Source organism: Cricetulus griseus, chromosome 2, assembly GCF_003668045.3.
Source record: "Cricetulus griseus strain 17A/GY chromosome 2, alternate assembly CriGri-PICRH-1.0, whole genome shotgun sequence".
Lineage (NCBI taxonomy): Eukaryota > Metazoa > Chordata > Mammalia > Rodentia > Cricetidae > Cricetulus > Cricetulus griseus.
Window position 1 is genome coordinate 313019694 of NC_048595.1, and position 26880 is coordinate 313046573.

Consider the following 26880-nt stretch of genomic DNA (forward strand, 5'->3'; position numbering starts at 1 on the left):
AAGGCATTTAAGGTAGTCATCAATCTCATTATAGGGAATGGATCTCACACTCTTGATGCTGACCTGGAACTTACTGGATGCAGACCAAATTAGCCTTAAACTCACATCAACCCTCTCTCTTCAACCTCCCTTAGTGCTGGGATTACAACATGAGCCACCACATCTAGATTGTTTCTAAACTAGAAACTAAACTAATATAAGGGAAATGGGTGAAAATGTCATGGAAGTGGTAGGTAATGTTGGATCCTAAGGTCTGAGGAGACTTATGCCGTGGATGAAAGAGGGAGAGTTATTTAGGTCAAGAATGTATAAACCGGAAGAGCTGTGGGAAAGGATTCATGTTCAGATGAGAGCAAATTGGACATCAAGGTTGTGGGCTGTTGGTAGGAAAGCATGGGAGAGTTTGTTAGATGATGGGTCGATCATGCAGCTAAAACCCATGTATGGCTGAGTAGAAGAATCAGGAAAGAGTGAAGAGTGAGAGTAAATAGAATGAAGGCTGCAGAGGCCCTTGTATTTAATAATTAAAGATTAGCAACCAGGAAACTAGAAGCTTATCACCCACTAAACTACACTGGAAGGTGATGCAGGGTCTTAGCCCAACCATGGAAGGTTGAGGTGGGTCCTAGGAAGGGTAAGTGCTGCTCCCCTCCCAGAATCCCTGAGACAATCAAATGCAGCAGGGACTCTAGTCAAGCAGGAACTCATTTATTGTCCCACAGCAAGTGTCTTTTAAAGGAAAAAAAACCCAGAGCTGGAAAACAGCCAGCCAGTGGTTTTAAAGGTCAGCCTATCACATGCCTAGGCACCCTACGCTTTACCTAGTGAACACAAGCTGTTCATGCAGTAACCTCATCTGGTTTGATCTAAGCAACCAATCTTGTTTTGTAAACAACTAAGGACTCACCCATCTGACTTCCTCTCAGCTCCATCTTTGACTGGCTCATGTGCCCTACAGGTGACAGTTTAAACCTGCTGATGTTGGAGTGTATTTGTCAGTTTAGATCTACAGAGTAGGTTTAGACACTACTAAATGGCTTGCTGCATGTTTTCCTGAAGTGGATATATTACATTAGTGTGTTTTCATTGCATTATAAGCTTTATAGTACCGACCTTGAACATTCCTTCATTCCCTCTAGTCTTTAATCCAGTGCTTCTCACTGCTGCTGCATGGAGATCACACATACCTTGTTTGTATGAAGTTGTTGCAGGTCTAGCTCTATATCTGCTGCCTTTCCTGTCTTTCAAGAAGGCAGTAGACATGCACCAAATGAGACAGTCTATTTAGAGGAGGTCCTTAAATATGTTCTTCAAAATAAGCCAGTTCTAGGTGTCAGTACTTCACTAATAGTAAATCATTATTTTGACAGCTTAACAAGTGTCATCGTGTCACAATATGAGGCTGAAAATGTGCTTATGTGACTTTCAATTTCCAGTGATAATTAATTTTATTTAGGTTCTGTCTCATGTTTTCATTTTTTATTAAATGCTTTTTTAATTGTTCCAGTAGTAAGAGCTTGGTCTTATTTCTTCTTATGAATATGTTTACATTATTCAATAATTCTGGTGCTTAGGATTCAGGAAACTCAATGGATATTTGTTGAACATTTACCTAGAGCAGTGGTTCTCAACCTTCTTAATGCTGCCACTTTTTAGTACAGTTCTTCATGTGGTGACTCCCAACCATAACATTATTTTCATTGCTACTTCATACATACTGTTATGAGTTGTAATATAAATATTTGATGTGCAGGATATCTGATATGTGACCCCTATCAAAGGGTCATTCGATCCCCAGAGAGGTCACAACAACAGGCTGAAAAGCACCGACCTAGAGACTTCATACATTGTAATATTAAATGACATAATTTATGTGAGGTGGATCAGGAAAGTAACTTTTTGTTCATAATTTTGCCTGACAGGTGTTTTCAGGTTCATTTACTCTGGTCAGGGATTCAGATTAAACTAACACCTACTGTCTAATTAGCTTGTGCTATTTAGAAATGAAGGCTTGGGGAGAGAGTTGTGGGCACTTGCTGCTCTTGCAGAGGACTGCAGTTCAGTTCCCAGTACCCACATGGCAGCTCACAACTTCCTTTAACATCGGTTTCAGTTATTTGACACCTTTTTGGCCAATCCTGCACATATGTGTAAATGCACACAAGCACGAACCCTCAAACACATACAGAAGTGGTGTAGACAGGGTGGCTGGGGATGTTGCGCCCATGATTTGATCCCCTGCACCTTTTAAGGAGAGGGTAGTGTGACTCATTCTGTGGCCCCTATACAAAAGGTGACTGATCCGGTTTTGTTACAGTATCACCTGAAGTTAATTGTGTATTGTTTCAGAATAGCTGTTCTCTTCCTGGCATTGCTTTTGTCTTGGCTGTGTTAGATTTACTTAACTTGGAATTGTCATGTCAGTGAGTTTTAAGTCTCTCTCATCATACTCTTCAAAGGCATATTCTGTTACAAACTTGGGATTATATTATATGCATTTTATTGTGTTTGTCTTGGTGCTGTAATTTGACCCAGGGTCTTGTACATGTTAAGCTTGTGGTCTTCCATGAGCTGGACTCCCAGCCCACAGTGTTTTGCTGTAGACTATAGTCATTTGTCTCCTGATAGTAATATGGGCATATCCTTACCATTAAATTGTGTTGGAATTCTCACCTTTCCTGTGTGATGTACCTATCGAATGGCATTTCTTAATATAACTTAATTCTTGAATTACATTCTAAACTAAATGTGATGAATAAAAATTTGATGAAACATGTCTGTAAGCAGGGGCCTACTTTCTACAGTGCTCCCCTTTGTTCTGCTTCACTTGGGCCTGTTCTTGGTAGAGAACCAGCTCTGACTTATATTTCAACAGATACTCAGCCAGGAAGCTGCTCACCCCTTGATAGAGGGCTCTTTAAGATCACCGACATTTCTGAAATTCTGAATCCTTATTTTTCTGGCTTGTCTAATTATAAGCTGTGAGATAGTGTTGTCTTAGGAAACACTTTGAGCATCGTTACTCGGAAGGGATGATCTTAAACATCAGCAACAACAAAAAGCAGACAGATGGTTCCCTGAAATGTTCTTTAAAAAAAAAAAAAAAAAAACTGCATTAAAGTTACACTCACAGAATGACAAATGTGTCGTAGTAAAATAATATGACAGCATTGCGCTGGTGTATATAAATGAGCCACTGACAAAAACAAATTGCCCCCAGTCCAAATGGAAAATTTAAAGTGAAGAGCCCAAAGTAGAATAATCAGAGAGGAAATGATTTCCTGTATTTCATATTATGAACAGTGCTGGTTGTATTTAGAGAAGACATTTAGCATATCTACTGCAGCAAGTTCACAGATACACACAAGTAGACAGTTTGTAGCCAATGTCTGCTCACTGATGGGCTGATTATTTGTGTTGCTGAGAGAAGGCCAGTGTCTAATCCTTCAGCAGAGTGAGTTGGCATGGCGGCCGAACAAGGGGGAGACTGTAAATGAGGCTGGTTGCAAAGCCATGGTTTGGCAGACTGCATCATCTTTACCTTTGGGAGGGTTAAGAATATGATTATGAAAGAGGGGGAAGATACTAGTACAACGTGAGGGCAGATTGGTGAGTTCAGTGCAAGGTGGGGCCAGATTGTACAAGGCTCCATAACTAAGGGTTTGGATTTTATTTTGCCATGCAAAGCTATTGGAGAGTGAGTTTTAAGCAGTATGTATTTAGAACATGGTTAACTGTTAAGTGTCTGTTGTGTGACAGATGTATTTTAGTAACTAACAAATTTTAGAAGTGATTTATTGATTCAACACAAGGAATGCTGTCAGCATGCTAGGCATTGCTCTTTAAAAATATTTTTCCTTCTCTCCCTCTCTTCTGCCCCTCCCTCCCTATTTTGTGTGTGTGTGTGTGTGTGTGTGTGTGTGTGTGTGTGTGTGGTGAGTGTGTTCTATGCCATGTTGGAATCAGTGTACAGCTTTTGGGAATTGGTTCTCTCCTTTCACCAGATGGTTCCCAGGAATCGAACTCAGATTGGCAGGCTTGGTGGTATATGCCTTCCTTCTCTGAGCTATCTCACTGGCTCCAGGCACTGTTCTTAATACTGATGGGTAAGCTGTGAATAAAGTGCTGTCCTGGAGTTTATATTTCCAGCTGGGGAAGATGTCCATTAAACAAGTCACTGTGATGTCATCTGAGGGTAAAGAATGCAGAAGAAGAAGGAATAAAGCATAGTTTAGAGTGAGGTTGGGCTGGAGTTTCCAGTGCAGAGCCAGGACAAAGTCCAGGAACACATACATGAAGGAGGTGAGGAGGCAAAATATGGATATCTGTTTATCCACACAGCATAACAATTGCTTAGGCATCAAGGCAGGAGAATTTCTGACCTTCTGTGAAGATCAAGAGAGAGGCCATTGTGGCTGGAGTAAGCACAGAAGGAACAGTAAATAAGTTAGTAGAAGATGAAATAAGAGGTAAAAGTTGGGGTGCAGGATGGGGCCAGCTTTCGAAGGGCCTTGTAAAGACGTGGACTTTTACCCTGAGAGAGAAGGGAAGCCATTGAGGGGTTTGAGGAAAGGAACGGGATGACCCCATTTGCCTTTTAAAAGACTGAAAGGCTTCTAAACTAGCATCACTTACAGGTCTGAGATGGGAGAGCAGCAAAGAGATTTGTAATATCCCACAAGAAGATGATCCATCGGCCACATGTTGATGGGTTGTTGATGCTTTAGCTACAGTAGATGCATAAGAAAAAGATACAGCAGGGTTGGACCTGAGCTCTTTTATCTGTGCAGTGGAGGTTTAGGATTGTTCCTGAATACAATGAAGAAGACCATGTAAAGACAACCCGCACACAAACAAAACCCCAGTGCTAAGGGGCCAGGGACTTAAGTATGTTAAGTTTGAGATAGTACTGGGAATGGAAGTAGAGTCAGCAAATAGGCAGTTGGATCTGTGAGTCTGGATCTGGAGCGTAAGGGAGAGATGAGGCTAGAGAATGGGGAAATGCCACAGGATTGGGTGAGAATGGGTAGGGAAAGGAGAAGCTGGTGCACTAAGTACTGGGGTATTCTTGGGGTCATGGGGTCAGAGCATAAAGACAAGTTGAGGAAGGTGACCTCTGAGAAGTGAGTTTGTGTTTGTCGGTATGGAGAACTTGGTAGCCTTGACCAACATTTTAGGTATAGTGATGGGTCTGAGTGGACTTGAGAGAAAGGTGAGGAATTGTAGTTAATGTATGGTCTAGGACAGGGAGCAAAAAACACCAGTGCTGGAGAGGCATATCATGTAAGATGGCAGCAACTGTTACTGTCCTTGTTTATGGAACCAACTGATGGAGAGGGAAAAACACCTGTAGAATAGAAGGAGAACCATAGACTAATATCCTCTTTCCTCACAGGACACTTAAACACACCAGCTCTAACATAAGCACCACATTGATAACCCAGAGGAATCATTTAACTCGTAGAGACTTGAGTTCCTCCACCTTCTGCTTCTCCTCTAGGATGGAACTTCATTCTGAGAAATAGGCTTTTTAGGTGTTGTTAATGGACACACACACACACACACACACACACACACACACACACACACACACACACACACGACAGAGTAAACAACTGTGGCAAATAAGATCATATATATTTATACACATACAAGAATGAGACCTTATTAATTATAACCAAATTACCTAAGAAAGAATATTAGTGATGTTAGATGGAGTCTAATGAAGACTTTCCTCATATACGTAGCTGTAGCTGACAGAGGGAATCAAATAGACACAGGTTCAAAGCTGTGCTGTTCATCACATGGAATTATTTAACTGTAATTGAAATAAAGACTCAGGTTCTCATTCCCACTGGAATCAGATTGTAGGACTCTGTAGATAGCAGTTACCACATTGGGTAGTGGTATAGTACAGGCATTTCTTTTATGAAAGAACATCCAAGGAATACTGCTGGTTTATGGGCAGTGATTTAGAACTCATTGAGGAGCATGAGAAAGTTCAGAGCAGAGCACAGAGCTGGAGAATATGAAGGATTGGTGAGATGGATGCGGTAGATAGCCAGAACCTATATCATGAATCATGTGGCACTCTGTGCTGAGTGTTGGACTTTGTCATGAAAGTTTGCACAGTAAGGGGCTGGCAAAGAATTCGAAGCAGAAGTGATGAATTTAATTTGTAAACATTTGGGGTATTAAATTGGATCAGCATGAGAATGGTATTCTGTGATGTTGAGGAAGGAAGGTGTTGAGTTCTGTTTTGGGTCTCTTGAGTTTGAGTTGATAGATGAACATTCTTTAAGCAAGTCTATCACCTAGGCTGGTGACAGCCATTTGCTAGTTACCATTTGGTAATGATGTTGGGCACCATTGAGTAGCCAATGTGTGGTATATGAAAAGACCAATGTGGACTCTTACTGAGCCAACTTTAAGGAGAGACAGGAATTGGTGTTCGCTCAGAAAGCCAAGAACAGGACAGAGTTCAGTTTGGAGAAGCTGTGGAGGTTGACAGTATACGCACAATTAATGCATTGTGTTTAAGATTCAGTACAAAGGCCAAACCTTATGTAAGAGAAGATCACAACAAGTACATGTCTTTGGGTGAGTTTTTTGAGTCATGAACAGGAAGGCATGTTGCTCAGGCAAGCCCACCCTGCAGCTAGTCTACCTGGTGTGAGAGGCTGGCACAGAGGGGTTAATTACCCTGGCAGGCTACTTACCACTCTTGGACCCTGGATTCCTTGTGTATGAAATAGGGATAAAGGTAGCCGTATAACCTCCACTCTGAATAATTTTGAGGATTAGCAGGTCTCATAAACTGCTAAATATAGACTGTTAACATAAACTGTTAGTATTTACTAATAGCTGTAATTAGTTAGTTTTGTGTTGTCCATTTCTGCTCCAGATCTTGGAGCCAACTCTCCCAAGGGTTGAATTCAATAGTGTAAGAACACATGGTACAACTCTGTAGAACTTGTCCAGCTTGAAAGTGTTACCATGTGACCTATTAAAAGCTGAGGTTTAGAAACATACTTTTCAAGTGCTTCAGGGCTGAGCTTATCTCAGTAGAGATTGCATATCTGTCTCCCCAGTTCCCTACACAGAAGGCTGATCCAACACATCAGATGGAAAACTTACCTTCAATGGCCTTGGAAACATGTTTGCTTAAAAAAAAGAGTTTTAAAATTAATCTATCTTTGAGTTGGCATATCTTATTAACACAGTTGTAGAAAACTTATATTTACACTCATGTAGTTCATGAATTTCTTGGAGAAAGAGTGAATACTAATACTCAGACTTGATGCACCAACTGACTGCTTGGCATGTCTGTGTTTATGCCCATCTGTTCCTGTGGCACCATGCCCATTATCATGGTGGCATGCCAATAGCAGTGAAGCATGTAAGCCAACAAAGATGAATTGTTTGGATGGAATACACTATTCTGTAATACTAATTAATTTTGAGCTGATGAATCTACATGAGCTAATGTTAACCAAATACAGCCCAAGTACTATCAGTGAAAATAAAATGTATTTTGACTTACATAGGAGTACATCACAGACATTTTAGACTGCCATTGAGAATAATTACAATCAGTGTTTACTGTGGTTCCAGCAGTCAGTTTTCTTTATGTAAAATTTAGATTTAAAAAAAATGCAATGTTTTTCATGGTAGAATGTGATTAGCAAGTAAGTCATAAAACAATGTTAATTACAGAGTTTGCACTTCCTACATGGTTCTTTACAGTATTGGATTTGAAGATAAGTTTTGCTTAGTTCTGTGCTTCACCAGTCCCAGTTCTGTGATGGTGCACTGATGAAGGTTGAGTGAGGTCAGCTTCTTCCAGAGTTTGTTTTCTGTGCTGGTTTCTTTATCGGTTATGTGGGAATAGTGCCAGCCACACACACTTCATCCAGACTTTGTCTCTTTGAATATGACAGCAAAATAAAGTGCAAAGTTATGGGGCTGAGTTAAGCATGTGTTTGTTATAAATACGTGGTGTGTTTTTTCCTTTTGCATACTATCACAATTAACCACAATGAAAACGTTCTTACCTATTTTGTCAGAAAAAAGTCAAAAGGTCTTATGCAGATAGACACAGCTTTTTCTGTGTCTTCCTTTTAATATAACATATTCTGGACATTGTTCTATGTTACCACAAGAAACTAGTTCAGTGTCTTAGCCACAATACTGTGTTCTTTGAGGTTAATTATTCCATTATTGAAGGACATTTAATTGATTTCACTTTTGCCAAGTATAAGCATTTCTGCAGTATACATTTTAACACACACACACATGAATTTATCTGCTTATAGAAATGTTTTCCTTTTTCTTTTTTTTTTATTTTGTTTTGTTTCCTTCCTTTTTTTCTCAGACAAGGTTTCTCTGTGTAACAGTCCTGGCTGTCCTAGATCTTGCTTTATAGACCAGGCTGGCTTCGAACTCACAGAGATTCACCTTCCCCTGCCTCCCAAATGTTGGGATTAAAGGTTTGTGCCACTGTGTCTGGCTATAGGAAAAATTTTTAGAGGTAGAATTGTAAGTCAGTTATTGAAAATTCAATTATGGTGGATTTTGCTGAGTTGGCTTCCAGATGGGTAATACTAAGTTCCCCCAGTGACTAACAATAAATGTCTATTTTTTCACATCAGTGTCAATAATGCTATCATCAAATGAAATATATAATATTTCAGTAGGTCAAGAATTATATATTACCATTTTTTTTATATTCTAGCTTTTTAAATAGTTCTTTCCATTATTTTCTAGTCCTTATATAATGTATTTTGAAGTTGACTGTCAGTGTTGAGGAAGGCCTGCCCATCTGTATAAGTCTTACTGGGAGGAAACCATACTTGATTATTTATGCATTATCTGTAGCTGTTCCATACTGTAGTAAGAGGTGAGTATTACATCAGATATGGTGTAATCTAGGCTGTTAAAGCCTAGAATATCTTTAGTATCTTTCCCTTTATAGAGGTTTACAGACCTCTGTCTTAAGTTAATTTGTTTAATTTTTGGATGCTTTTACGACTGGTTTCTCATTGTTTTCAGTCATTTGACTGTTACACTTGGTGTGATTTTATCTTTCTTCTCCTTTCCTTAGATTTTTTTAAAAAATATGTGATTTCAAGTCTTTCTTATTTTGGAACAACCTCTCCAGGCATTTTTTATATTTTGATTTCTCATCCCTACTTTTGGCTCTAATTAGAGCTGTTAGGTGTTTTGGTGGCACAGAACACAAAGCATAGAGCAGCTGTTTCCTGCCCTGCCTCTGTCTGAGCTTCCATTCCCATGTTTTTCCTGGACCCTGCTTTCTGTTCCTAGTCTGGTGTCAAAACTGACTAGAGGACTTTTAGTTCAGATCCTGTGTTTTTCAGTTCTGAATATCCTTTTGATTATTTTATTTATTCTGACTGGCTGTCTATATTGTATTATCTACTTTGTCCATCTTTTAGTTGTGATTTGTAAGCATATTTAATTATCTTAAAATTTCTACCTGGTGACTCTATTATTGGGGTCAGTCATGGATTTGTTTTTACATTTGTTCTTTTCCTCCCTTCCACCTTCCTTCACCATTTAGTTTCTGCCATTTGTCCCCTGTCCTGATCTCAAGTTTTGATCAGATCTGGGTATTTAGGGTAAAAGCTTTGGTGAATCTGAAAAAAAATACAACCCAAGAAGGTTGTAAATTTTTTTTTTTTTTTTTGATAGATCTTTCTGGCCCACACTGTCTTCAGTGCCAGCCAATCACTTTGTCCTAACTACATTACTTTTAGACTTTTTGTATTCTTTTCAGTGCCATTTTTCCCTCCTTCCCTCCCCTCCCTCCCTTCCCTCCCTCCCTCCTTTCTCCCCCCTTCCTTCCCCCACCCCTACTGAATCATCCTGTCTGTGTGGCTCTTCCATGATTTGAAGAGCCCAGGCGTCTTTTGGGTGATTCCATCCTGTTTTGTTTTGTCCTTTAGTTCCAGTCACTCATGTGACTGAATTTCAATTTTTGTCTCTTCAGTCGCAATCATGGCTTCTCTGGCTCTGTTCTTCCCAGGGGAAAATGCACTGAGGGAAACAGCTGGTGGGAAGGGAGAGTCATATTTTGTTTTTCTCTTGAGAATGGTGGTCCCTAAGTTCTGCTCATCTGTCCTGTGTGTGTGCACCTGCCTGTGGCAGTTTCCTGTGGTGGTTTCATGGCAGGAATTGGAAGTTCTTAAGTCCTCATATTTAGAACATTTCAGCCAGAAGGGCCCCACTAAATGATTAGATTATAATTCTTTCTTGAAAAGTACTCATTGCTCAGTGGTTTAAAAAATCTCAGCATAAACCCTGAAGTCTTTAGTGTTGTTTCAGTGTCTTACCCTCCCGCCCCTCCCACTGACACAGACCTTGCTCCCTGGTCCCTTTTTTTGAGTCTGACCGCTCCAAGCTGCTCCTCTATTCTTTTGCTTTATTTGCTTCATGCATTGCCTTATGACTTATAATTTGCTTTTTAAGTGCATTTCTTCTTTTTGTATTTATTAAAATAGAATTTCAGGAGGGTTCCCACCTCTCCCCTCCTGTCCCATTTTTCTTTGTATGTCACAAATGCAAACAGGACATAATGGAGGCAGGCACTTCAAGATGGAAGAACAGTGTCCATTTGTCTCAATCTGAAGGTATTCATGAGATTCTACATTGGCTTTTTAAATTAAGAGATTATTGTCCTGTGTGGGAGAAATTTTAATGGAAAGGTAAGGAGAAAAAAAGCTTAGCAAGGTTAAGGAAATGCCTATAACATATACTTCCCTTTAGTCCCATAAACAGTGTATAGAGAAAATTCTATCTCCACTTGGGTCATTCTGGTTTTTCCTTTTAGAGAGATGGTGATGGGTACCTGGATGGCTAAAGGTTCTAGCAGTTGTGGCTGGATTTGTGAGTGGACAACACATGCCTAAAGCTGTGAAGAGCTCTGAGGATCCAGAGGAAGTGTAGGCAGACTGAAAGCATCACCAGGACCTGGGGCTGTTCCATAAGCTTGTAGGGAAGGCTGGTACCCTGGACGATACAGCACTGTATACTGCTGTAGTTGCCAGCCCTTTCCTGCAGATCCAGTCACACTTGCCATTTACCACCAGGAGTTGTGTATCATCTGTTCCCCTGCCCCATCCCTCCAAGATTTTGACACCTCCTATTGGGGCACACCTCTGCCACTGTCCCTCAGTACTTTTGCTGTACCTTCATTTTTAGATTTCAGTCTCAGGTGTTGCTTTTAGTGGTGCATATCTCTTGGAGCTGTTTTTTTTTTTTTTAAGATTTTATTTATTTATTTATTATGTATACAACATTCTGCTTCCATGTATATCTGCACACCAGAAGAAGGCACCAGATCTCATAATGGATGGTTGTGAGCCACCATGGTTGCTGGGAATTGAACTCAGGACCTCTGGAAGAGTAGCCAATGCTCTTAACCTCTGAGCCATCTCTCCAGCCCTTGGAACTGTTTTGAGGGAAGAGAAAGTAACTGTGGAGGGGGACTAGGTCATGATAACTAGTGTTATTTCAGAAGACCTGGGGAAAATGACTTCCAATGTTTTCAACAGAGAGAAAATGCTTAAGGGCCAGTGAATTTGTAAAAGCCCTCTCAGTGCAAGCCAGTGATCCGAGCGGAGAGCCAACTCCTGAAAGTTGTTCTCTGACTTCCATCCATGCATGCACACACAAATAACACAAAGAAATAGGTGTGCTTACACTGGTTTGAACAGTGTATCAAAATATTACATAGCTTGTAGTACTCCATAAATATATACAATGTTCATATGTCAAAAGATATATACACTCAGCACAGTGATACATGATTGTAATCCTAGCACTAGGGAGGCAGAGGCATGGAGATCTGGAGTTCCAGGCCAGCCTGGCCTATGTAGTGAGACTGCCTCAAAACTAGTCCTCTTAAATGAATAAGAATTAAAATTATTCGTGATAGCTGAAACCTGGATGAGTATTATTGAGAGAAGTTGTTGATGGGAAATGGACCTGTCATAGAAGGATCACTTAGTCTGGTGGTTCTCAACCTTCCTGATGCCTTGACCCTTTAATACAGTTCCATGTTGTAGTGACCCCCAACCATAAGATTATTTTCATTGCTACTTCACGGCTTTAATTTTGCAACTGTCATGAATCGTAATGTAAATATCTGATATGCAGATGGTCTTAGGTGACCCCTGTGAAAGGGTAGTTTGACCCACCAAAGGTTTGTGATGCACAGGTTGAGAACCTCTGGAATAGTCTGTGGTGAAGAGGTCACATACACAATGCCAGATGCTGTATTGTCTCATCTTACGTGCAGTTCTAGAAAAGACCAGATCAGAGTGATGGTAACCTGTCAGGGTGCTGGAGACTGGTCAGGAGTGTGAGTGAGCCTGCTGTGGAGGTTGTGGGCAAGCTTGCAGGGAATGTTCTATGGCTGATTCTGATTGCAGGACTTGGCACTTGTGGGCTAACTGAACAGAGTATACTCTTTGAATTGGAGAATGCTGTTATTGTAAGTCATACCACAGTGAAACTGACAAAGAACATTGTGTGATCTCTATTCCCAAGCTGCTGAAGAGCTTTTCTTTTAAAAATTTCAGTCTGTCATGGATGGATAGTTCTGTAAAATTCAATAAAAATCCATTACTAGAAAAATAAAGTGGAAAAAAGCACGTAAAATACCACCCCCATTTTTTATTAGATTCAATAAACATAAAATTATACTGTCAAATTGCTCTCCCAAGTTTCCAAGTGTGTGTGCTCTGAGTTTCTTTGTGTATCTCGGGCCAGACTTTCTCAGATAATACTTTGAGTGGCACTAATGAGCACATGTGCCACTTAGTCTCAGTGCCCTCTTAATTTATATTGCCTTTCCCAGGAATTGGGGGAAAAGGGCGGGGATTTCAGTGAGTTCTGGAGTTTAGATTTTGAAAAAAACAAAACAAAACAAAACAACAACAAAAAAACAAAGCCATTAATACTCTCCAAACACACTTCTACCTCCCAGGTTGTTCTGTGAGCTGATAGAATGTTGCTTTGGGGCTGAATTCTGATTTATTCAAGCACATTTCCTGGTCAGAAAAAGGTTTGCTTTTCAGTGATGCAGTTCTTGTTCCTTGAAACTTTTAGGTGTATTTTGGACTGAACTGGATGGGAAAAGTTATACCGTTTAACACCACAAGGTGTCACTTATGTAAAAATAAAGTTGGTTCTCAAATACTGAGCATTGGTGTGTGTAGACCCAAGTAAAATAAAGAAGCTTTCATTGAAACAGACATAGCTTTTTAACACAGAGTGTGTGAAATGCTGATAATTCAACATTATCTCAAAATAAGTATCTTGAAATTTATAAACATTTCTTAGTTTCTAAGGGTTATGTAGTAACATGCTGCTGGCCATTTTTGAATACACATCATGAAAGTGGTAACTTAGAGGCAGAGAATGTGCATTCGGAGAATGAGCTGGATGTCTCAGCTCTTCCAGTCGTTGTTTTAGTGACATGCAAAAGGAGTTGGGGGATGGATCGGTAATTCTTCTATCTGGAAGGCCATTATGACAGGTGTGGGAAGCCCTACATTGGGCTGAAGCAGGGCCTGGGGATTTCCTTTCCCCCCGGGCCTCAGACTTATGAGCTCTCTCCTGGGGCAGCACAAAAGGATCCATCCATGTTTGCCTCGAAGACTGACTTTTCTGTTAAACAAGAAACAAACCTTTGGCTTTAATATCTGGACCCTGTTTTTTAGTTAGATAACAGGTCAGGACACAGGGTGGCTGAAGAGAATGTCTTGTCTGCCCTGTATAAGGAACTAGCCAGGCTTCCATTAGGGCTGAGCAAGGTGATATCTGGGTGAGAGATTGGCAGGTCCTAAAATTAATGTTTCAGTCTTCCTCATTGTTCATTTCTCTTTCCAGATAATATGGGGAGGAGAGTTTTGGAACATTCTTAGAGAAAGGAAAAGGAAACAAGCAGGAAATAGGTTTTCCCTTTTCTGGCATAGGGGTGTAAATCATCCCTCTTACTGTTTAGTTTCTAATTCCATTTTTTTTGTGTGTTTTCTTAATCTGAATACAATTTAAAAGTTCTTTTAGGTTTTTGGATTTTCACTTAGGTAAGTTTCATTATGTAAAATGTGAAAACAGGACAAAGTGGAAGAAAAAGTTTCCTTGAGGTACCAATATTCTCCCCAACTCTTTCTATTGTCTTCCAGTTTTCAAGGGCCTGGGATGTATAAGAGGCTATTCTAAGTTTGCTACAGTGAGATTTACAGTATTTTTATATTTAGTAGTGTTTCTTTAGAGATTGATTTTTAGATTTATTTTATGAGCATTCATGTTTCTTCTGCATGTATGCACGTGTACCATTCGTGAGCCTGATGTTCCCAGAGGGGGAAGGTTAGATCCCTTAGAACTGAAGTTATAGACAGTGTGAGCCACCTTGTGAGTGCTGGGAATGGAATCCCTGTCCTATGGAAGAGCAGCAAGTGCTCCTAACTGCAGAGTCATCTCTGCAGCCCCCAAACACTTGTTTGTTTGTTTGGGGAGAGCAAACATGCTCCATAGTGTGCATATAGAGGTCAGAGGACAGCCTTTGGGTTGTTACCCTTACTTTGTTGAGGCTAGGTCTCTAGTTTGTACTGCTCTACTGGGTACTCCAGGAGGGCTCCCACAGCTTCCAGATGATTTTCCGCTCTGCCTCCCATCTCCATGAAGTGCTAAGAATACAGATGAATGCCATTGCTGCCAGCTGTTTACCTGGGCTCTGGGGTTGAACTCTATCATCAGGCTTGCATATATAGTCCTTTACCCACTGAGTTGTGTCCCAATCTGGGATTTCTTATACATAGCTGTTTCTACTATTTAATTAACATAAAAGTAATGGTTATACTTTAATTGGATGTCCTATTAATTACTATAGTCTTTTTTTGGGGGGGGGGAATCTCCTTTAAATGGTCACTGTTACCTTTAATGAGTTATTCAAACGGTAAAAGTAAAATTTTTTTTTCCCATAATACATTTCATTGCCTGTATTCTTTCTTGGGGAGAAATAAAAGTGTGCTTAGCTTTTCCTTTTTAATTTTAATTTTTTTTGCTACAATGACAGTTTTAACATTTATATCCTTTACTAGTTTGCCTAGGTAGCCATAGCACAACTCCAGACACCAGATGAGTTAATCAACAGAAATGTATTAGGTTCTGAAGGTGGCAGACTCAGGCATCAGCAGCTTTGTGTTTGAGGCCTTTCTTGTCTGGGTTGCAGGCGGCCATCTTTTTGCTGTTTCCCTCCCTGGTGATTCCTCAATGTATGTGTTCATATCCTCATCCCTTCTTAAAAGAATTTAGTTTTATTTAATTCCAGATGTAATCAAGTTGACAACCAAGAAAAGCCATCACAATGTAGAGGAGTATTTTCCCTGCGTCTATATAAGGGCACTGTGTGCAACTGGTACCCTTGGAGACCAGATTGGGCATCAGATATCTGGAACTGGAGTTAACAAATGTGTGTATGCTAGGAACAAAACCCTGGTCCTCTGCAGGAGCAGCCAGTGTCTTTTTATTTGTTTGTTTGTTTGTTTGTTTGTTTTTGGATTTTTCCAGACAGGGTTTCTCTGTGTAGCTTTGTAGACCATACTGGCCTTGAACTCCCTGGTGCTGGCATTGAAGGCATGCTCCACCACTACCTGGCAAGAACAGCCAGTGTCTTAAACCCGCACTTTGTTCTGGATAGGTACTGGCTGAGTGTGTTTGGTATGAATCTGTGAAATGTTGAAGGCTGCGTATCTGACATGCTGAGGCTCCCTGATCTGTGTGCAAGCTTCAGCCCAGAAGGAAGGTCTTCCCGGATTCTTTTTTGTTTTCTAAAATTGCATTTTCATTTCTTGTGTGTTTTTGTGTAGGGGTGTGTCAGAGTGTGCATGTGAAGGTCAAAGGATACCATGTGGGAGTTGGTTCTTTCCTTCTGCCATGTTGCTCCCAGTAATTGCCCATAGGTCACCAGGTTTGATGTTGGTGTCTTTGCCATCTGAGCCATCTCATTGGCTCTTCTGGGGGTTTATGTTTGGTGGTTGAATGTATTGCATGAAGGAGCCATACGTGTGAAATTTTTAGGACTTACTTCATAGTCTGCTGTAGACTTAACGGATTGCAGTTCATGAACCTAGTGCTTGTAGTTGGCCTCATTTGTGATCATCTTGGGAGATTGAATGACTCTTTCATAGGGGTCACGTATCAGATACCTTGCATATCAGATATTTACATTATGATTCATAACAGTAGCAAAATTATAGTTAGGAGGTACAGTGAAATAAATTTATGGTTGGGGGTCACCACAACATGAGGAACTGTATTAAAGGGTCACAACATTAGGAAGGTTGAGAACCACACTATTCTAGGCTGTGTCCCGGAGCATCTTGTGATGAACTAAAATGGGGTTCAATGATTTAAATTCTTGAATAAACATGAATTTACACCCTCATTTCAAAGTCTGCAAATCTGGCTGTGTGGTCCTGTATGTCCTTCTCAGGTGTAATTTCCCATTGTCTTTAGAATTAAATGTTTTGTTTATGCACGTGGATAAGGTGCTGTAGTGCTCCTTCTTATCTGTCTTACAGAATTAGGATTTCATGTATCCAGCTGTCCACTTAAGCCTTAGAGTAGACACTGCATTTCTCTGAAGAATGATACTTTTTCATGAATTTATGATGACGCTTCCTCTTCTGTGGCAAAGTGGACATTGGACTCTCACCTTTAGAATGTGATTGTCAGCTGAGTTGCATTCACGGTGAAAACTAAAGGTTTCTTAGTTTTATTTTGGGGTTTTTATAGAGCCACACTGAATTAAAAGACATGCTGCAGAGATGTTCTGTGTCCCTCATAGTTTATGATAAGTTTGCCTTTGCTAACTAAGCTCTGGTATAAAAACAACAGCTAGGATGTTGACATTGATGCATTTTGTCAGTCGTGCTCAGATCTGTCCAATTTTACTTGATTTGTTCCTATTTGTATGACTAGCTCTGTCTTGTAACACATAGTTCATATGCTTGAAGTACCATAGGGTTCATGTGTCTTCCCTATTTCCTGTTGTTGACCCCCAGCCATCTTTAATGTCTTCATCCTCTAACTTTGTTACTCTAAGATGTGACCTTTGTGCACTGGAGTGCCACTTTCAGCCTACTTCTGGAGGGTGTTTATAGGTGCTGGCCCATGTCAGTAGTCTGTTTCTTTTCATTGCTGGGTTATGTTTCATGAAGTGGACGTACCACAGTTTGATACTCACCATTGAGTATTGATCTACTGTGATAGACATTGAAGCAGCTGTGTCCTTCATATCAGCTATAAACAAAAAGGAGCATACCCGTTACATTAGCATATACAATTTACCTTTATCTTTAGTAAATGGGAAAATTATATGTCTACAAATAAATATTTTAAAATAAATTTCATGGTTTATTGTCCATAAATGTTTTGCTTCTATACTACTTTATGTATATGTATAAAATGGGGTTGTGTAAAAATTTCTTGGGCAAAAGTCATTGCAAATGGGACCATGTACTGGCTTCTGTTTCCTGGGATTCCTTTTCTTTGTTTAGAGATAGATGACTGCTTCACTCTACCCCATTGTGCACATGGCCTAGAATTTCCAGAAGTTCCCTGTTTTTCTTCGTTTGTATCATCCATTGTCTTTTTTGTATAATCCCCTTTCTCCCTGGTTCTGTGGAGATGGGTGATTAAATCCTTGAGTTTTCTTATGATCTTTTTGTTTGTTTGTTTGTTTGTTTGTTTTGAGGCAAGGTCTCTAGGTTGCCCAAGGTGCTGGAAATTGGTCTGTGGCCAAGGTAGACTTTGAACTCAGTCTGTTTACCTTGGTCTCCTGAAGTCTGGGATTTCAAGTGCATTGCCACATTTGTCTTGATGGTCCCTTCTTATATGATTTTTTAGCCATCTCTTGGTGTTTCTCCAGAACATTTGTTTGCAATAGAGCTTGGTTGAGGAGCTTCTAAAAATTCAAGTTCTAATTAGTTTTTACTTAAATTGAATTCCTTTTTAAAAATCAAAATCTATTTTTTTAAAGTGGGGTCTTGTTTATTGCTCTAGAGCAGTGGCCTTAACCTCCTAATGCTGCAACCCTTAAATACAGTTCCTTATGTTGTGGTGCCTCCAACCATAAATTTATTTTGGTTGCTACTGTTATGAATTGTAATGTAAATATTTGATATGCAGGATATCTGATGTGTTAACTGATATATGAGAAGGCAGGTTGCCTGGTGGTGGTGGTGTATATCTTTAACCCTGCCTAGCACTTGGGAGGCAGAGCCAGGCGGGTCTCCAGAGTGAGTTCCAGGATGTCCAGAACTACACAGAGAAACCCTGCTTGAACTCCCAGCCCCCCAAAAAAAAGAAAAGAAAGAAAAGAGAAGGCTGCTCAAACCCTAGGGGTTGTGACCCCCAGGTTGAGAACCACTGCTGTAGAGGCTGTGGGACCTGGCAGAATGGAGCCCATAAATGCAGGCTAAAGTCTTATGCAATGGCCAACTTTATTCAGAACATCAGACAGTTATACCCTAGGTTATGAGGAGTCACATGGAATGCTACACAGAGAAACCCTGTCTCAAAAAAATAAAAATAAATAAATAGTCACAGGAGTAAATTGTCCAATCACAAGGGCTAGCAAAAACATCTTTTCCATACAGGCATATAAATCAATAACAATAGCCAATTGAATAACAATAGCCAATTGAAATGATTAATCTGAAGTAAACTCACTTCTATCCATTACACCTGGGAGGGGCACAAAAGCATATTCCAGGAGCAGTTTTGTGGTTTTGAAGAAACTGAGGTCACAAGACTCTTGAGTTTTCTCTTGAGCACTCAGAAGTATCCTTACTCAACTCCATTCTGGACCTTGTTCCAACAGGTCTCACTATACAGCCCTGATGGCTTGCCCAATTTATGTCTTACCTCTCATATTTTGCTATTAGTAGCAAGGAAAATCTCAGGCTATTTCACCAACATGCTACTTTTGAAATAGCCTCATTTAAATACCCAGTGTCATAACTTCTTTTCCCCCTTCCCCTTCCCTCTTTCTCCTTCCTTTGCCATCTCTCCTCCTTACTCCCCTTGCCATGAATTCTCACTATGTTCCTTAGGCTGGTGATTTTCTCACCTCAGCCTCCCAAGTAGCTCGACTACAGATGTGAACCACATCTCCTGGATATGCCCATCACTGTCCTCCTCTACTTTCCCATAAGACACAGAACATAGTTCTCCAGAAGCCCCTGTGTTGTTTCTTAACAAGAGTCACCTCTCCTCTGACTTCCATTAACACAATCCTCCTTTCTGTCCCAGACCCCCACAGATTCTTTTTTGTTTTGTTTTGTTTGTTTGAGACAGGTTTTCTTTGTGTAGCCCTTGCTCTCTTGGAACTTACTCTGTAGACCAGCCTGGCCTCAAACTCATAGATCACCTGCCTCTGTCTCCTGAGTGCTGGGATTAAAGGCCTGTGCTGACACCAGCTCACAGATTCGTCTTTAACACACAAATTTCTCTCTGCCCCCTTTTTCTAATGTGGGTTTTGAACTTGTAAATCCTTCCTTACTATCTCGTTCCAAAAGCAATTTCCTGCTTCTGGATGCTAAGATGAGTGTTAGCTGCCCTAACACCCCAGACTAGGAGCCCTAAACACAGACTTCTGGCATACAATTCTGCCTCAGTCCAAGAACAAAGCATTGGTGGGCTAGTTCTCCTGAGTATCTAGAGATCTGTCTTCAAACATAATTTTATTGTGTTTAATAAAAAGTGATTAGAGATTACAAATTATGTATTTTCTTACGTGTGATGAGTTCATGTTTGTGAATTTCCCCAGAGAAGATTCACTTAGAATAATAGAAGCCTGATCATAACCCACAGGAAGGAACTGAGGGCCTCATCCTCTCTTCTCTGTAGCTCTTCCAAGTAAAGATGCCAACAGACAGCTTTTATTTTAGACTACCTTTCAAGGCTGTTTTAAATAGCACAGAGCCCTGTGAAAGAGACAGGTGTCCCAGGTGCTTTCCACCTGGGAATAATGTCACCCTTCTTAGTGTCTGTTTCAGAGCCCAGTCATAACTTCTAAGTAGTTCTTCCTTTGCTCTGTGTTTTCATCCTTATAGCTAACTACCTACGCTGCCATTTAGATGTTAAAGTGTATCTAGTCTCAGGATGAAGAGGGTAACCCTATTTATTTGTGCAATTGGGGGATAGGAAGTTGAGATCATGTAAATGACACACCTCTTAGTTAGGGAACTTGTGTAATAGTCTGAAACAATTTTTTTTTTTTTTTGCACATGGAAATATTTTAGAGCTGACCTGATAATTTTTCCTTTTCCCCTGATGATTATGTCAAAGAAAATTTGAGGTGAGAGACTCTATATGCCATGTTCTTACTGACATCTCATCAGCAAATATAAAGCTGTAGGATAGTTCTTATGTTTCTGTCTCTGTGGGCTTTATGACAACATCCTACATAGACTTTGTAGGTGAAGCAAGCTAACCATTGATTACAATGAGTGCAGCTCCTCCCATTGTGCTGCTCCCGGTTCTCATAAAAATGGTAGCTATATTTATTAATAGCTATTTTTTGTAAAAGTCCAAGTCTAGAATTATGTCTTCTCTTTTGCACTAGGAATGAAGACCTGAAGCAGATGCTGGAGAGCAACAAAGATTCTGCCAAACTAGATGCTATGAAGCGGATTGTTGGGGTAGGTCACATGTTCAAAGATTTTGGCTTTTGGAAGCTGGGTAGACTGTGATTATGTTCACCGTGTATATCAAGTCATAGGTAAACAATATGGATCTGTTCTTTATTACTAATCTAAACTAAGGGAGCAGTACCATAAGAAATAAAGAAACTTGTGTTCTAGTCCATCTGTTCTGCTCTAAGTTTTCCACCTCAAATATCAAGATACCTCTTCTCTGAGATAGACTCAGTCATTTTGAAGACAAAGTAAGACAATAAAATAGCCCTATTTTCACTTACTGGTATTTAAGGATTTTTGTTTGTGATCATATTGCCTATAGCTGTGAGCACAGAGTGCCATGGTTGAGAGCTGAAATCTCTTTTTCTCTTCTCACGAGTCTAAGTCCCCTCTGTGAAACCAGGTTTCAGGTGTTCTAGGTTGTTTAGTGAGGTGGTGTGGGGACAATGATCTGAAGGGAAAGCCTAAGGAGTTGTATGTTACAATAGCTACAGATGACTTGTCCTTGCTTCCATTTGAAAGGTGGATGTCATTTGGCAGTGTCAGCAAAATGCTGATGAATATTTTTATATTTTTTATTAATATTATGCTTCATACTTAATAGATTTGTGTGAGCAGAATTTCAATTTTCACAATTTAAAGATCTGAACTCCCCAACAACATGTTCAGATTTTGGTCATGATAATGTACTGATTGAGTAGTCACATGTTGACATTCTGCATGCTAGCCTTCAGTCCACAAATTACTGTATAAATTCCCAATGTGAATCCTGAATAGTAACCAGCCATTTCAGTTGTTTTAAATCAGACTGTGATTGGGGCTATGCCTGTTACTCAGTCTAGCCCCTGACAGCAAAAAAGTGTAGTTGCATCCTTGTTTCCTGTAATATTTTCCAAAATGGATATTTATAAGAGGGATTTGGTCCTCAAATAACTTTAGCAATGAAATAGAAAGTGATTATATAGTGAAATTTAACCTGACGATTGGTAGATTGTGTGGAAATAGCTACTGTGGAAATTGACATCACTGTGTGAAAGATACTTAAATTTCTAGCTGAAGGGACTTAGAAAAGGTACTTAAGCAAATAAGGGGGTTTGATTGACGTTGACTGGAGGAAGTAGTGGTATTAGAAAAAAACAAAAAGAAGAAAAAAAGAAAAGCATAGCACTTCCTATTAATTAAAGGATTTCTAAGAGACACTTGACAACATTACAGGTCCAAAAGTAGAATATATTGGGAATGGATCCAAACTTAGAAATGTTAAAACTGTTTATCAAGGCAGAGAAAAGATGCCTAGCATGAGTTAAACAAAGAGAAGATAACAGCTGTCCAGCTGCTCTTACCAGTTAATTCTCAGTGCTTCAAATTACAGTGTGCTAAATATTACCTATTTATTAAGTAGCAATGTACATTGCTATTGAAAATTTTCTTATTGTGGTGATTTGAATGAGAATGGTTCCCATAGATGTTTGAACAGTTTGGGAAGGATTGGAAGGTAGGACCTTGTTGGAGGAGGTGTGTCACTGGGGGTGGGCTTTGACAGCCCACAACAGACCCTGTCTCTGTCTCTGTCTCTGTCTCTGTCTCTCTCTCTCTCTGCCTGCTGCCTGTTGGTCAGGATGTAAAGCTCTCAGCTATTGTTCCAGTACCATGCCTGTCTGCTTTTCACCATGATGACCATGGACTAACCCTCTTAAAGTGTAAGAAAGTCCTCCCTTAAATGCTTCCTTTTATGAGTTGTCTTGGGCATGATATCTCTTCATAACAGTAGAACAATAACCAAGACACCTTTATTAAAGTAGTTATTAATGTTTTAATGTTTTGACAGAACCTTTAACTTATTTTTGTAGCGAATTCCTAAAATTGCTCTTCATGGCTTCAGCTTTAATTCTTGCAGGTCACAGGCAACACTAACATGCAAAGTAGAGACCACCCTTATGTCTTCAGACTGTGGCTATAACATTCCATTAAATCATATTACCAAATCCTATGATACTGTTGCAATTCCTGATTCAGAGGTAGGGGGGGACTATGTTAAATACTTAATAAAAGTTTAAAAATATTTTTAGCTGGGCAGTGGTGGCACACGTCTTTAATCCCAGCACTCGGGAGGCAGAGGCAGGCGGATCTCTGTGAGTTCAAGGCCTGCCTGGTCTACAGAGCGAGTGCCAGGATAGGCTCCAAAGCTACACAGAGAAATCCTGTCTTGGAAAAACCAAAAAAAAAAACCAAAACCAAAAAAACCCCCCCAAAAACCCCCAGAAAAACAAAACAAACAAAAAAACCAAATAAATAAATATTTAAAATGTTTAAAAATATGACATTATAAGTTTTTTCCTATACTTCTGTTAAGGCAATATAAAAAATAACTAACTCCATAATCTATACCATTGGTATCATAAATATAATTTAAATATGCATGTATTTGTTTTTATTTATTTATTTGAGGTAGTGTCTCACTCTGTAGCCCTGACTGTCCTGGAACTTGTTACATAATATAGGGTAGTCTTGAACTCATAGAATCATCTGCCTCTGCCTTCCAGTTGCTGGTATTAAATGTATGTGTCAGCATGCCTGACTATTTTATTTTTATGTTTTTTTGTGGTCCTGGGAATTGGACCTAGTCTCTTGACTGTATTAGGGCAAGTGCTCCACCACTGAGCAGTATACTTGGCTTTTTTCTTCTTCCTTTTTTTTTTTTTTTTTTGAGGTGGAGTCTTGGTGTGTACCTGGTTGGCCTGGAACTTAGTATGTGGACCAAGTTAACCTTAAACTGTTAGCAGTTCTCCTGCCTCTGCTTCCCAAATTCTGGGATTACAGGTGTGTACCACCACATCTGACTCAGAGTATGGCTGTATATGTTTATTTGATAGTTGATCTCTTTATCAAAGTTTCTGTAAAAATAAATTTGGAGTTTTATCTTTTGCCTATGGAAAATGATTAGTAATTAAAAGTTACTCTTATAAAAGTGATTCAAATATCTTTTATTATAGAAATGAAATATTTATATGCACTTCCTGATTTAAAAACTCCCTAAAACTGTGGTAATCAAAATGGTGGTGTGCTCAGCTAGACATAAGGAGCAGTAGAGCACTGTGAAGGTCCCAGAAGCAAACATTCAGGTATGTGGCCAGCCGGATTTTGATGAGGGCTAAGACTGTTCAGTAGAAAAAGCATTCCTGAGAAAAGTATAAGAAAGTGGAGTTGGGTTCTTGCTATATATAAAACAAACTGGCGTGCATCAGAGACTAAAAGTGCAAAATCAAGAAGAAAATGTAGAGAAGGTCATGACGCTGGCTTCAGCCAGAGCTTCTTGGATCTGACATCAAGACCTAGCCACAAAGGAATAGGCAGGTTTTATCCAAACTAAAGGCAGCCATAGGGTGGAGAGCATGCATCATTCACCAGATTAAAGGGCCAGTGTCTAGAGCACAGAGATAGTGTCTGTGGTTGAACAGCTAAAAGAGCCCTGGCTGAAAGGCCTGGGAAGCTGTCCTTCTGAGAAGACAAGCAGAGGACTAGTGAGTGTAGGAAAAATGCTGCCTGTCTTTAATCATTAGGACGGTGGCAGTCACTCACAGTGAGATCACCATACTCCCCTTAAGATCCCTTATAGAAAACAAAGAAACTTACGTGTAGTAAAGATGTTGACTATAAATAGGAGCCTTCCTACACTACTGGTGTGTAGCACAAGTTCTCTTCGGTCTTAATAATAAAAACTTGGAGTCACTTATCAGGAGTTGAAAGGTGAAAGATCAGAGAAGAATGGGCCAGTTACTAGAGTTCTTACTCTACTAGTGCTCAGACCAAAGGGGTGATCCTGTCCTCATACTGCCTCCTTGGCTGCATCCTTAGGCTTACTGCCTCAGACTGTGCTGCTTCTCAGACTGTGCTCCTCTTCAGACTGACTGCATCCTCAAATTGCATCCTCAGACTGACTGTATCCTCAGACTGCATCCTCAGACTGACTGCATCGTCAGACTGTATTCTTAGACTGACTGCTTCTCAGACTGCATCCTCAGATTGACTGCTCCTCAGACTGCATCCTCAGACTGACTGCTCCTCAGACTGCATCCTCAGACTGACTGCTCCTCAGACTGCATCCTCAGACTGACTGCTCCTCAGACTGCATCCTCAGACTGACTGCTCCTCAGACTGCCCTGAGCTCCTGTCTCCTCCCGCCTTAATTTCCTCTCCACTGAGCCATATCCCTTCCTGTCTCCACCTCCTTAGTGCTGGGATCACCTTTGTGTGAGCTGTTTCTCTTTTAGACTGGATCAATTTTGTGTAGCCCAGGGTGGCCTTGTACTAACAGAGATCTGTCTCTGTCTACTGAGTGCTGGAATTAAAGGTGTGTGCTACCCATGCCTGGCCTCTATGGCTGACAAGTGTGACTAGCTTTGCACCCTGATCTTCACGAAAGCTTTATTTGTTAGATCATAAACAAAATATCGCCACACTGGTAGGAATGTAAAGTGGTGCTATGTCTAACAGTATAGTAGTGCCATGTGATCCAGCAACTCCATTTCTGTGTACACACACAAAAGAACTGGGACCTTGAACTCATACTTGTTTAGCAGCATTTTCCCAGTAACCCATGGGTAGAAATAGCCATGTGTCATTATTGAATGCACAGCCTATGGGTAGAAATAGCCATGTGTTTGTTGTTGAATACATAGGGCAGACTATTAAGAGGAAGGAATGAGATCTGACATATGCTACAGCAGGGTTGATAAGTGAGACATAGTGTTGTGTGAGTCTACACATATGAGATAGTCAGATGCAGAAGCAGGTCGTTGGTGAGGCAATGGAGAGGGAAATGGGTGGGATGCTTGTGTATGAGTGTGGAGGGCAGAGGATAACCTTGGCACTGGTTCTTGCCCTTTGCTGTGTTTGAGACAGGTCTCCTGTCCCTCTGCTGTGTCTGCCTGAATAGCTGGCCTGGACATCTGGGATTCTTCTGTACCAGAGGAGGGCTGGGGTCACAGATACTCCTGTGCTTCTGGCTTGTGTGGGTCTGGGATTCACAGCCAGGCCTCACAAATGCATGCCAGGGCTTGTACCTACTCAGCCATGCTCCTACACCTTAGTCCTGTTGTGCTTATGTTTTTAGTTCTCTCTACCCTTAGTGTGTTCACCCAACATTCCTTCTTTTCTTTTTCTTAGAAATTTTGTCTTCTGTTTAGATGTTTGATTTATTTTCAGGTGACAGAAACATTCCTTTGGGAAGAGGATGCAAGTGGCATTCTGAGCCCTTTCTGTTCCCTTTCCATGTGAAAATAGGCTATTTAGTAAGATTATTGGATTTCAATGTTTCTTCTTCTGAAATATGTATACATTTTATTTCAATTTGTTTGACCTTAGATTAGGGGACAGAAATATGATGCCAACCATATTGCTTTTTTCCCCCTCCTCTTTTTGAGAATGTGTTTCATCTGTCTGATAGATTCAGTATTTTAAAGAGAAATAAATTTAATAAGATTTGGTTGGTATTTGCTTTAATATTGAAGAATTATTTTTTAAATCTTCAGTCTATTTTCTGGAGTTCAGGTCCATTACTTTCTTTTTCCTTAGTCTGCCTGCTTTCTATTGGCATACCTGCATTTTGTTTAGTGCCCTTTTATCTGTCTTTTATGTTCCTGTCACTTGTCAAGTTGATAATGGCCCTCCTTTCCTATCTAACTGTTGGTTATATATTTGTTGAATATTTTGATCTGGCATTGTAATTTTTGTCATAGCTAATGTTCTCCCATTATACCTTCAAATTTGGCAATGAATAATTTTATCTGAAGGATTTCTTTCCTAGTTCAAAAGTACTTTGTTTCTAAAATGCTGTGTTTCCTCAAATCATATTAAAATATAAACTTAGACATGTTTCATCCTGTTTTCATCCACTCCGTTAAAAGAATGTCTATTCTTTGGAACTGTGGGATGCTTTTATATACCTCATTTTGTTCCTTATTAGGTCATGTATATGTAGCAGGTTCTTTCAAGGAATCTACATTTATCCAGAATGTCTGTCTGGAATTGTTCTTTACAAACTTCTTATACTCTTAATTTAGTATGTTTAGACTCAGTTGCTAGTAGAAGACTGTCTGCAGAGCTAAGTGGAAGGACCAGGAAGCTAGAACTCTGCACCCTTGGTCTC

The 26880-nt window shown here is 40.0% G+C and overlaps 1 protein-coding gene across 3 annotated transcripts in view; it reads left to right on the forward strand.

The window, feature by feature from the left end:
• Ap3b1 (adaptor related protein complex 3 subunit beta 1) overlaps positions 1-26880 on the forward strand; it is a 211795-nt gene that overhangs the window by 6160 nt on the left and 178755 nt on the right. For all 3 annotated transcript variants that reach the window (XR_004768511.1, XM_027401712.2, XM_027401711.2), the window contains exon 2: positions 20660-20735. Coding sequence is in view for 2 of the 3 variants with exons in the window: in XM_027401712.2 (XP_027257513.1) it covers positions 20660-20735 (76 nt within the window). In the remaining variant the exon portion in view is untranslated. The remainder of the gene's footprint in view (positions 1-20659; positions 20736-26880) is intronic.